The sequence below is a fragment of the Chrysemys picta genome, chromosome 7, assembly GCF_011386835.1.
Source record: "Chrysemys picta bellii isolate R12L10 chromosome 7, ASM1138683v2, whole genome shotgun sequence".
Lineage (NCBI taxonomy): Eukaryota > Metazoa > Chordata > Testudines > Emydidae > Chrysemys > Chrysemys picta.
Window position 1 is genome coordinate 42,058,262 of NC_088797.1, and position 13,430 is coordinate 42,071,691.

The 13,430-nt window shown below is 40.8% G+C and overlaps 1 protein-coding gene across 4 annotated transcripts in view; it reads right to left on the reverse strand.

Annotated features, from left to right (window-relative positions):
* Positions 1-13,430, reverse strand: part of IARS1 (isoleucyl-tRNA synthetase 1) — a 237,148-nt gene that overhangs the window by 118,821 nt on the left and 104,897 nt on the right. For all 4 annotated transcript variants that reach the window (XM_065551253.1, XM_065551252.1, XM_065551255.1 and 1 more), the window contains exon 14: positions 5,758-5,856. In XM_065551253.1, coding sequence (XP_065407325.1) covers positions 5,758-5,856 — 99 coding nt within the window. The remainder of the gene's footprint in view (positions 1-5,757; positions 5,857-13,430) is intronic.

Genomic DNA, 13,430 nt, shown 5'->3' on the forward strand with positions numbered 1-13,430 from the left:
CCTCCTCCATGGTAGGACACTTGACCACGCCATGCTTGCAGCAAGTAATCTGGTATCATTGCCTGACAAACCCTGGCAGCATATGGTCCCGGTGTTTGCTGGCATTCAAGCAACATCCGTTCTTTATCTTGTTGTGTAATCCTCAGGAGAGTGATATCACTCCTGGTAACCTGGTTGAAATACGGGAACTTAATTAAGGGGACAGAGGTGGCCGTTCCTACTGGGCTGTTTGCCTGTGGCGGAAAATAAATCCTTCCCTGCAGTTAGCCAAGCGCAGATGGGAAATTGGCCCTGAGTTTTTCGCGTTTGGCTAGCAGGGATCTTCCCTGTTACCAGCCACGCGGTGGGGGGAGGGGTACCGTGATCATCCCAGAGAATTCATGGCGGGAGGGGGGCGGCGGCGGGGGGGGGGTGGTTAGTTTGGTGCCTGCAGGGATCTTCACTGATACCAGCCACACGGTGGGGGGGAGGGGTACAGCGATCATCCCAGAGAATTCATGGCGAGAGGGGGGGGGTGGTTAGTTTGTTTTCTGCTGCTGCTGAATGTTAACAGAAAAACCGCAGCACTCTACAGGCTATGCTTGGTATGTGGGAAAGGAGGGCGCAGAAGCTGTAAAACAATGGCTTACCATGGCCGCATGCAAGCCGAATTCTGTTGCCCAGACCTGTGATCTCTAGCAGCAAAGCCACAGGCACTCAGCATTAAGAGGCAAAATGCGACCTTGCACAGAAATCACATGTGCTATGTAATGTGAATAGTGTTGGTCACCGTGAAAGAGTATAAGCATTGTTCTGCAAAACGTAGCTTTTTAAACAAGTCTCTCTTTTTTCCCCTCCCTACAGCAGCTGCAAATTCCTCAAGCCTCCCTCCTCCATCCCGAAGGTTATCACAGATAAGGCGTCGTAAGAAGAGAACGCGAGACGAGATGTTTTCTGAAATTATGGAATCCAGCCGCAGTGACAGAGCTCATCTGAATGAGTGGAAGGAAACAGTTTCAAAGTATAGGAAAGAAGCCAGTGAACGTGAGGACAGGAGGGACCAACGTGAGGACAGGAGGGACGCTCGAGATGAGAGGTGGCGGCAGGAAGACCAGAGGAGGCAGGATGCAACGCTGGGGCTGCTGCGTGAGCAAACAGACATGCTCCGGCGTCTGGTGGAGCTTCAGGAACGGCTGCTGGAAAACAGACTGCCGCTTCAGCCCCTGTTCCACCCTCCCCCCTCCCCATGTTCCGTATCCTCCTCACCCAGACGTGTAAGAACGCGGGGGGGGGGAGGCTCCGTACACCTTCCCATTCCACCCCAGTAGACAGCCCAAGCAAAAGGCTGTCATTTTTTTAACCTTTTCTTTGTGGCTTTTTCCTTCCCAGCAATCCTCCTCCCAAATACCACCCGGGTTCCCTCCCTCTTTTTCTATTCTATTAATAAAGAATAAATGATTTTTAAATGATAGTGACTTTATTTGGTTTGAAAGAAAGCTGGGGGAAGGGGGAGGGTGGGTTCCTTACAGAAAATCAGTCAATAAAGGGGGCGGGTTTTCATGAAGGAGAAACAAACAGATATTTCACACTGTAGCCTGGCCAGTCATGAAACTGGTTTTTAAAGCTTCTCTGATGCACAGCGCTTCCTGGTGTGCTCTTCTAATCGCCCTGGTGTCTGGCTGCGCGTAATCAGCAGCCAGGCGATTTGCCTCAGCCTCCCACCCCGCCATAAAGGTCTCCCCCTTACTTTCACAGAGATTGTGGAGCACGCAGCAAGCAGAAATAACAATGGGGAGATTTCTTTGGCTGAGGTCAGAGCGAGTCAATAATGATCGCCAGCAACCTTTTAAACGGCCAAATGCACATTCTACCACCATTCTGCACTTGCTTAGCCTGTAGTTAAACAGCTCCTGACTCCTGTCCAGGGTGCCTGTGTACGGCTTCATGAGCCATGGCATTAAGGGGTAGGCTGGGTCCCCAAGAATAACTATTGGCATTTCAACATCCCCAACGGTTATTTTCTGGTCCGGAAAGTAAGTCCCTTGCTGCAGCCCTTTAAACAGAGTAGTGTTCCTGAAGACGCGAGCGTCATGAACCCTTCCCGCCCAGCCAGCGTTGATGTTGGTGAAACGTCCCTTGTGATCCACAAGTGCTTGCAGCACCATTGAAAAGTACCCCTTGCGGTTTATGTACTCAGTGGCTTGGTGCTCCGGTGCCAAGATAGGGATATGGGTTCCGTCTATCGCCCCACCACAGTTAGGGAATCCCATTGCAGCAAAACCATCCACTATAGCCTGCACATTTCCCAGAGTCACTAACTTTCGTAGCAGCACCTGAGTGATTGCTTTGGCTACTTGCATCACAGCAGCCCCCACAGTAGATTTGCCCACTCCAAATTGATTCCCGACTGACCGGTAGCTGTCTGGCGTTGCAAGCTTCCACAGGGCTATCGCCACGCGCTTCTCAACTGTGAGGGCTGCTCTCATCTTGGTATTCTGGCGTTTCAGGGCAGGGGACAGCAAGTCACAAAGTTCCATGAAAGTGCCCTTACGCATGCGAAAGTTCCGCAGCCACTGGGAATCGTCTCAGACCTGCAACACTATGCGGTCCCACCAGTCTGTGCTTGTTTCCCTTGCCCAGAATCGGCGTTCCATGGATAGAATCTGCCCCATTAACAACATGATCTCCAAAGCACCGGGGCCCGTGGTTTCACAGAATTCTGTATCCGTGTCCATGTCCATGTCCATGTCCATGTCCTCATCATGCTTGTCGCTGCGCTGCCGCCGCTGCCTCCTCGCCTCGTTTTTCTGGTCCTGGCTGAGCATAAACTCCACGAGAACGCGCGAGGTGTTTACAATGTTCATGACTGCTGTCTTGAGCTCAGCGGGCTCCATGCTTGCCGTGGTATGGAGTCTGCAGTGTTCACCCACCCAGGAAAAAAGGCGCGAAAATGGTTGTCTGCCGTCCGTTGCTTTCATGCAGGGAGGGAGGGAGGGAGGAGGGAGGAAGGAGGTGAGGCTGTACCCAGAACCACCTGCGACGATGTTTTTTGTCCCATCAGGCACTAGGATCTTAACCCACAATCCCAATGGGCGCGGAAGACTGCGGGAACTATGGGATAACTATGTAGCTACCCACAGTGCAACGGTGCAGAAATCGACGCTAGCCCCGGTACTTGGACGCACACCACCGAATTAATGTGCTTAGTGTGGCCGCATACATTTCGACTTTATACAACCTGTTTTTCAAACCTCCCGTAGTGTAGACATACCCTTAGAGACTAACAAATTTACTAGAGCATAAGCTTTCGTGGGCTACAGCCCAAACTAACTAAATTTGTTAGTCTCTAAGGTGCCACAAGTACTCCTGTTCTTTAGACAAATTAGATGTCTTCAAGTCACCAGGGGCTGATAAAATGCAGCCTAGAATACTCAAGGAGTGGAGATATCTGAGCCATTAGTGATTATCTTTGAAAAAGTCATGGAAGATGGGAGAGATTCCAGAAGACTGGAAAAGGGGAAATATAAATGCCAATTTATAAAAAAAAAAAATCAAATAAGGACAACCTGGGGAATTTACAGACCAGTCAGCTTAACTTCTGTACCCGGAAAGATAATGGAACAAATAATAAAGCAATCAATTAGCAAACATCTAGAAGATAATAAGGTGACAAGTAACAGTCAGCATGGATTTGTCAAGAACAAATCGTGTCATACCAGATAGCTTTCTTTGACAGGGTAACAAGCCTTGTGGATGGGGGGAAGCCGTAGACATGGTATATCTTGACTTTAGTAAAGCTTTTGGGCGGGAGGGAAAGCTCAGTGGTTTGAGCATTGGCCTGCTCAACCCAGGGCTGTGAGTTCAATCCTTGAGGGGGCCACATAGGGATCTGGGGCAAAATCAGTACTTGGTCCTGCTAGTGAAGGCAGGGGGCTGGACTCAATGACCTTTCAAGGTCCCTTCCAGTTCTAGGAGATAGGATATCTCCATTAATTAATTTTTTTTTTTATTTAATTTTGACACTGTCTCACATGACCTTCTCATAAACAAACTAGGGAAATGCAACCTATGAGTAGCTACTAAAAGGTGGGTGCAAAATTGGTTGGAAAACCATTCCCAGAGAGTAGTTATCAATGGTTCACAGTTACCCTGGAAGGGCATAACGAGTGGGGTCCCACAGGGATCAGTTCTGGGTCTGGTTCTGTTCAATATCTTCATCAATGATTTAGATAATGGCATAGAGAGTACACTTATAAAGTTTGCGGATGATACCAAGCTGGGAGGGGTTGCAAGTGCTTTGGAGGATAGGATTATAATTCAAAATGATCTGGACAAACTGAAGGACAAATGCAAAGTACTCCATTTAGGAAGGAACAAGCAGTTGCACACATACAAAATGGGAAATGACTGCCTAGGAAGGAATACTGTGGAAAACAAACTCGGGGTCATAGTGGACCACAAGCTAAATAGGAGTCAACAATGTAGCACTGTTGCAAAAAAAAGCAAACATCATTCTGGGATGCATTAGCAGGAGTGTTGTAAGCAAGACACGAGAAGTAATTCTTCCACTCTACTCCCCGCTGATTAGGCCTCAACTGGAGTATTGTGTCCAGTTCTGGGCACCACATTTCAGGAAAGATGTGGGTAAATTGGAGAAAGTCCAGAGAAGAGCAACAAAAACGATTAAAGTTCTAGAAAACATGACCTATGAGGGAAAATTGAAAAAACTGGGTTTGTTTAGTCTGGAAAAGAGAAGATTGAAAGGGGAGAAGATTACAGTTTTCAAGTACATAAAAGTTTGTTACAAGGAGGAGGGAGAAGAATTGTTCTTCTTAACCTCTGAAGATAGGACAAGAAGCAATGGGCTTAAATTGTAGCAAGGGAGGTTTAGGTTGGACATTAGGAAAAACTTCCTGTCAGGGTGGTTAAGCACTGGAATAAATTGCCTAGGAAGGTTGTGGAGATTTTTAAGAGCAGGTTAGACAAACACCTGTCAGGGATGGTCTAGATAATACTTAGTCCTGCCATGAGTGCAGGGACTGGACTAGATGACGTCTCAAGGTCCCTTCCAGTCCTATGATTAATTCAGTGTGTTATATATATGATCACAGAGTTGTCATTTTGTTTCTTGTTAAAATTTTTGAAATGCACACTTAAGACAAAAAACAACTGTAACTCTGCAATGTAATGACAACATACAAGCAACCGTCCAAAAACTAATTTAATTTGATTTGGAACCATAAACATAATCACTTAATCATAATCCTAGGTTACTGCATAGTATCTCTACCGGACAAAGCTAAGGTTATGCCTTAATGGTGCATTTCCATACCTTAACACATTCAGATTTCTTTTAAGCTTAAGGTTTACTCTGGATTTCCTTGTTTTGGGGATAATTGCAGTATCACTATAACATATTTTGTCCAAAATTACTGATCGGTACTTAACCTTAAAAATTCATTTAAAACTAGTTTTTCTCTGGAAATGTATATGTGGGTAAAGACATATGGGTATTTCAGACAGCTGAGAGACTGTGTGTATTTATGTAGAGTTTTATTCTGTCCAAAGAAACAGGTTTATTAGTGCCAGCACTGCCTCAATCTTATGACCCAATCTGAAGCCTTTATTATTATTGGAGGTGGTTAGTTACTCCTGGAGATTTGGTCACTAGCACCATCTCACTAACTTTACTCCAGAAGGGTAGAAAGGAAACAAGACAGTAATCACAGTGTATTACTAACCAGAAGTGAAATAATAAATATATGCAAGATACAGTACCAGTAGCATTGACCATTATTCTCCAACAGCTTCTCCACCATGTGTTCTACTCTTACAAACCAGCTTGGTACAGCTTTGTAAATTAGAGGGGTATCTGACCTGTAAGAAAAGAGTGCACAAACAGGTTCACACAGATATGTTTTAAATATTTTGAATATCTTCTTACCTAGCAAACAATATATTGTTATGATGCCAACTTCCTCTCTCCAGAACCAAACACTTCAATGGTCAATATTTAGTTAATGTACTGACAGATGAATTTCTGCACAAAACACACACTTGTTAGGAATTATTGTACTTAGTCAATTTATTTTTGTAACAGTTCCATATTTTCAAAACCCACAACAAAATGTAGCAAGTTATTTTCGATCTTGAAAATAAACAAGAGAAACTATTTGTGGGGGATTCATTTTATATTCCTACACCTTATTTTACATCTGACTGATGTATATCAATGCTGATTTTAATGTAAAACAAGTCAAATTCTTAAGCCTTCCAACTGTGTTTATGTTGTAGCACTTCCCACCACATATAAAATCAACCTGAAATGTTATTACAGAAACAAGTTCATTTAGGCATGTTTCAACTAGCAGTGTAAAATACTACAAACAATTAGTAATGAAAATTTTAAAAATTAACACTCAGATTCATAAAGTTTAAGGCCAGTCTGATGTTCTGTATAACACAAGCCATTACATTTCACACAGATACCCTTGTATTGAGCCCAATGATTGTGTTTGAGAGAAGGATATCTTTCAGAAAGGCATCCAGTCTTGAAGACTTCAAAACGGCGAATCCACCACTTTTTAGTAGTTGGTTCCAATGGTTGATCACCTTTTAAAAATATATGCCTTATTTCTGGTCTGAATTTGTCTGACTTCAGCTTCCAACTACTAGTTCATGTTATGTCTTTCTCCAGTAGATTTTAATACTTAGTATCTTTTGCAGGGCCGGCTCTAGGTTTTTTGCTGGCCCAAAGCAAAAAAAATTTTGGCTGCTCCCCGTCCCAGCCCTGGGCTCCTCGCCGCACTCCTCTGCTGCCCCAACCCTGGGCTCTCCCCCACCACCTGCACTCCCAGCCCTGGGCTCTCACCCCCCCCCCACCCGCACTCCCCTGCCGCCCCAGCAGGACAGGGTGTTCGGTAGAAGCTTGCTATCTAAATTAAGACACCTGTGGACGTATACTACCTTTTCTTTCCAATAATTTCTGCAAGTGCCTGCATGTAAATTAGTAGACTTTCTTCACTGCTATATTTAAAAATCTCATTTTTATTAAATGAAAATAAATTCTGTACGTGAAACAGTAAAGATAAGATTTCAATATAGATTTTGATTCTCCTACACCCTCATAAATTACAAGTGTATCCACTTATGCTGTTTGACCTAACAGAAAGCAGAACCAGATCCAAAAAAAGACCAGAAATATAAAGGTAAGATTCCCACTGGACAGTCTCTTCCACACACCAATCTCTGTCCTCTTCATATACAACATCAACAGATATTTCACTTAGCAGTCACTGGGTATTTTTTCCTCACTTATTTGACAAACATGTGTTAAACCAGGATACAGGTACAGAGTAGGTCATATTAATCCTAGCCATTCACTTGTTACACTTTAAAGACATCCTGCTAAGATGCAAACAGCAACGTATGTTTGCATGTAACTACAAACCAATTCCTCAGTATTTATTTTCTTCTACTGTATACAATACTGACCAGAAATAGGATACAAACCAGCTGTAGGACTATATGTACATTGTAGTCAATTATAACTCTGGATCTTCATTAGTGAAACTGAACAAAAGACTCTCTATGAAGGGGTTAACTTGCATTAATGGGGATTTAATGGGGATGAAATCTTATTCTAGCATTCAATGATAGAGCTTGATATTCTACATAATATTGTATAATCTTACACCGAAAAGAATAAGGCCTTTACTTTTCCCTCTACTAACCCCCACCAACAATTGTACACCCAAATCAATATCAGCTGGGATTACCCCTTTCTGTCTGATAATAGTTAAAATTTCAGGAAATACCTTTTCCACATGGAATCCTTGGAGTTTCTACAAAGTGAAACATCAACTGAGTATCTTACAGCAATGTAAAGCTAATAACAAAGAATTAATGTGTAAAGAAAAAAAAAATCACACAGTAAAACAGCTCAGGCAAAACCCTAGGGTGATTCAGAAGTAAGAATGTACCATCCTGAAGCTATTATTATTAAACCAAACTTAATTCAAAAGTAAAAAATCAACTTTATTTCAGTCATTTAAAATATTTGTTATTCTGCTTTGCTGAAAAATTTCTCTGCACATGCTAATGCCTGACAGAGCCATGTAGCAAATGTCAAAACATATCTAAGCTATATAAACATTTTAAGAAAAATCTAAAGGAGCAATAACTGTAGATTACTGTTGATATTCAGCACCAGTAGTTCTTTTGTAGAAACGATAATGGTAACATGCTCTCTGGACACTTACGAAATGTACTCTCTCTTTAAAATTCCTCTATTTCATCAAGTTGGAGAAATAGAAGCTACACATCACTTAGCTGTATACTGGAATGAGCATCCCCTCAAATCCATGAGATATTTTTGTACATAAGGAGAAGAAGGCTGGAAAGACTGCCTCTCTGCCTCGGTAATGGATTGTTGTGTGTCCAATACATATTTCCAGTAATTTTCTAATGCGGTGGTTCTCAACCTTACCATACTACTGTACCCCTTTCAGAAGTCTGATTTGTCATGTGTACTCCCCCCACCAAAATTCACCTCACTCAAAAACTACTTGCTTACAAAATCAGACAAAAAAAGTGTCACAGCCACTATTACTGAAAAATTGCTTACTTTCTCCTTTTTACCATATAAATATAAAATAAATCAACTGGAATATAAATATTGTATTTACATTTCAGTGTATAGTATATAGAGCTGTATAAACAACTCAGTCTGTATGAAATTTTAGTTTGGACTGACTTCACTGGTGCTTTTTATGTAGCCTGTTGTAAATCTGGGCAAATATCTAGATGAGTTCATGTACCCCCTGGAAGACCTTTTTGTACCCCCAGGGGTACATGTACCCCTGGTTGAGAACCACTGTTCTAATGTATGTTTTTGGACCGCATTGTCTCAGCCAAATTAAAATGTGGGTAAGGTAATATCTTTTATTGGACCAACTTCTGTTGATGAAAGAGAAACTTTCGAGCTAACCAGAACTCTTCTTCAGATCAGATATTTGTCTCTCCTATATCCTGGAACCAACATGGCTACAATACTTTTAACTTGGCTGTCCATATTTAACTCTGGATATCCTTACTACTTTTTCATTTTCTTTTATGCAGTTTTGCGGTAGACATTATCACCTGTGGGAGAAAACTTTTCACAAAGCAATCACTCTATATCTGACCTCTCAGGCCTTATCCTCAAGGGAAACCCGCACAATACATTTGAAAGAAGAGCCTGGGAGCTCATAACTTTAAACTCATAACTTTGCTAGACACTCAAAATCATGGACTGAATAGACACCCTGGATTTATGGCTTATTACAACAATCTGTAACCCCCCTACATTCCCCCCTTCCCCATGACTGGATCGATATTAACGGGACACTTCATCTTGAATGGTCCCTCCAAATGCATTAACTATTATGCTAAACTATCTGTTCCACCTTGTATTTAGCTGTGACACTAAGGCTTCGTCTATACTGGAACTTCATCGGCAAAATTTTGTTGTTCAGGAGTGTTAAAAAAACAAACAAACAAAAAAAACCCCACACACCCTGAGTGACAAAAGTTTTACCAACTAAAAGCACCGATGTGAACAGCGCTTTGTCGGAAGGAGCGCTCTCCTGCCAACAAAGCTGCTGCTATACTGCGTGCCTTTTAGCAGCACAGCTGTGGCGGCACACCCATGTCATTAAAAGCAAGGTAGTGTAGACAAAGCCTGAGCATATTTCCCAGAGCTAAAGAAGAGCTCTGTGTAAACTCAAAAGCTCATCTCTCTCACCAACAGAAATTGGTCCAATAAAAGATATTACCTCACCCACCTGTCACTCTTCCCATTTTCTTGTCATTTTAATAAACCAGAAATAATTTAAATTAAGAAACTGATTTCTAACCCATCATCCTTTAAGCTTTCTACCTTCGCTTTCACTGTGGCTGATGACACAAAATATCCAACCAACAGCTGTAGGTTCCTGATGTTGCTACAGCTATAGACGTGCATAGAAAGGCTGGACTTTCTTCTATCTCTTATCTTTCACAGTTCTTAGATTGCCTGTTACTGACACTTTTATCAAATTGAGCACTGTTGATATTAGGCTATCAAGGTCATGTGGGGTCACATTTGTCACTAATGTCAGTGACGTTGCACTCTATGATTTTATGAAAATATGCTAATGAGTTTGAATATAATGTAACAAATATGCTTCATGCAAAAGGTCTCTTGTAAGGTATCGTTACAAAGCTTATCATGTGGATGTGGTCATCCTATTTGTATAAATGTATCACTCTTGTATCGCAAACTAGAAATATGAAATAACTCTGAGGGCCTATTGTAATTATGCAAAGTGTGGGCCATTAATGGTGGTTTGGAATCTTGATGGCTCCCATCAACCAGGACAATTGACTGCAGATGGCTCTGTTTTACCTGTAAGTCTTCCCGTATACCTGTGTGCTGGCAAGTGGCTTATAAGGTCTTACAGTGATATGTGATCATGTCACCTGAACTGGAATCCATCTTTAACCTGGTGCTTTTCCACTGAGAAGGAGGGGTTGGGAACCCAGAGAGGGACAAAGGATTCCTGCCTTATGCAAAAGATATATTTGTCCGTGGAACAGAACAAAGGGAGGCAGCCATCATGAGAAATCCCTTAGCTACCACCTGAGCTGGAACAAGGGCTGTATCAGAGGAAAGAACTGTGCCCAGACTAGGAAGGCATCCAGTCTGTGAAAGAAACATATTGAAACCTCTCAGGGTGAGATTTTATCTGTACTCAGTTGTATTACTGTATTAGGCTTAGATTTGCGTGTTTTATTTTATTTCACTTGGTAATTCACTTTGTTCTGTCTGTTACTATTTGGAACCACTTAAATCCTACTTTCTGTATTTAATAAAATCACTTTTTACTTATTAATTAACCCAGAGTATGTATTAATACCTATGGGGAGAGGGGGGCAAACAGCTGTGCATATCTCTCTATCAGTGTTATAGAGGGCGAACAATTTATGAGTATAAGCTTTATACAAGGTAAAACTGATTTATTTAGGGTTTAGACCCCATTGGGAGTTGGGCATCTGAGTGTTAAAGACAGGAACACTTCTGTAAGTTGCTTTCAGTTAAGTCTGCAGCTTTGGGACACGTGGTTCAGACCCTGGGTCTGTGTTGGAGCAGACTGGGTGTTTGGCTCAACAAGCCAGGGTGTTGGAGTCCCGAGCTGGCAGAGAATGCAGGGCAGTAGTAGTCTTGGCACATCAATTGGCAGTTCCCAAGGGGGTTTCTGTGATCCAACGCGTCACAATGTCAGTTAAGGGAACGTTGCAAGGCTCCATTTTATATGCACTTTCCAAGCTGTCACCATTTTTCCCTATTGTTTGTGATTTACTTTTAAGACTTATCTGAATGTGTATCATAGCAGTAGGATGACAACATACAAAGGACCCTAGTTCTGATCATGTATTAAAGGAAGAACTCTTGACATCAGCAAGCAGTAAACCTTGATTTAAATAACTGAGTTTGAGTTTTAGTTTTGCATTTGTACTTTTTAGCTATATTCCTAAAGAAAGCTTGATGCAAATTAGTTGATAACATTAAAACGTTGATTTGTAACTAAATATAGCGTTTACACTAAATTTGGAATTTCTTTCTGCTAACCATGAAGATACACTACAGCTATATACATTTACCTAAACAATTATATAGTTAATTTATTCAAATTCTTAATTTTTACATTTATGTTAGAAAATGGTGAATATGTTTATTTGCTTTATAATTTATTTGTAATTTACAACAAGTCCTATTTGTGCAGAAACTCAAATTCAATTAAAAATTAACAAAAATAGCATTTTAAAATAGTTTAAACTTATCAAAAAATCTTAAATGTACTAGTTACATAAAAACTTTTATTATCAGAATCTTTATCAAAACATGTTTTGCACTTTAAATTAACTGATTTATTTTTTTAAAAAATCTCTATTTAGTGAATTTAACTGTTTCTAGTTGCCATGTGCTTCAGATTTTTAGAACTAATAGATTTTATCTCCTCTCACAGCTAGGTTTTATTTATAGATTGGAAGAGGGAAGCCATTTTCGTTTCTTTTTAAAACTTCCTATTTGGTTTCTCAGTTTTGAATATACTAGGTTAGTGAGCTGAACTAGCTGAATAAACTGAAATGAAGAAAATATTCTCTCTGCACCTACAGAAGAAGCTACTACTCTCAAAAGCTGCTTTAGAACTTCAGCTAACTCTGGTTCAGTAGTTTGACTTTCTTCAAAATTTCAGCAGATGGCATGTACTGCTTAATATCAGGGTGGATAAAAATCAATGATTTAAAAAAAAATCCAATTTTTTATTTAAAACTTTTTTTTTTTATAAAATGCTTTTTTGAGGGGAAAAACCTATCTAAAGATAGTTTTAATTAAGATACATTATAGCTCAAAGATATCTCATCATGGAATAGGATTATAAATTCTAATTCTATGGTATGAAACAATATATTCATGTAATGTTTAAGAAAAGTTTTTTAAATGAATTCCAATAGTTCATGGATGAGGGACCCAATATTATGGGGTTCCAGGGGCTTCTGTATAGATTATTTAGGTTAATCGTTCTATCTACCCAATGGGACTCAGTGCTCAGTCTAGAAGATACCATCAGAGATGCTTAGTTTTGCAGTTTTCGAACTGTGAATTTGTCTCTCCAAAGATAACATTCTTGTTAACAGCAAAAATGTTTTTAAATAAATATATAGAGAGGTGAGAAATAACAGACCTCAACCCTATTGTCCCTCTGCAAATTTGTGTACACAGAATCAATCCCTTACCTCTCTCTAAAAGTGCCAAGTTTCAAAAAGTTCAATGAATAGAAGATTGTTGGGAGCGGAACAGATCTAGACAGGGAGAAGAAGTCTGGAGATAAATGTGAGAAGAGACGGACACGCAGCAGAAACAAAAGTGAAACTGTCTTAGCAGCATATTCCAGAAGTCTTGAGGTCTTTCTGAGAGTAGCCTTCGTTGATTTGAGATCTACCATACCATTCTCTCACTAGAAGGGAAAACCTATAATGGCAGCAGGCTGTAAAAGAGACCCAGTTTGGGAATATTTTAATGAAGTTCCTCTACCTGTGGGTAAGACAGGCATGCATGCAAAATGCAAACAGTGCAACAAAGAAATGCAAGGCCTCATGGCCCGAATGAAACAACATCATGAGACGTGTTCCTTCTCAGGAGGAGACTGTGTTAAAGATGATGAAAGGAACATGTCTGAACATGCAGGATCTTCAGGTTGGTAAACTTTTTTATTTCATACTTCTTTCTTAAGGACTGCCTGTCTTCCTTCTGCACTATTCTTGAATTCTCATGCTTGAGCAAAAAAATATACCATAGTTGTTACTCTATGGTACTGTCATTTTAGATGCAGTTGTGATAAAAAATAAATAACTGAAATAGGCAGCTC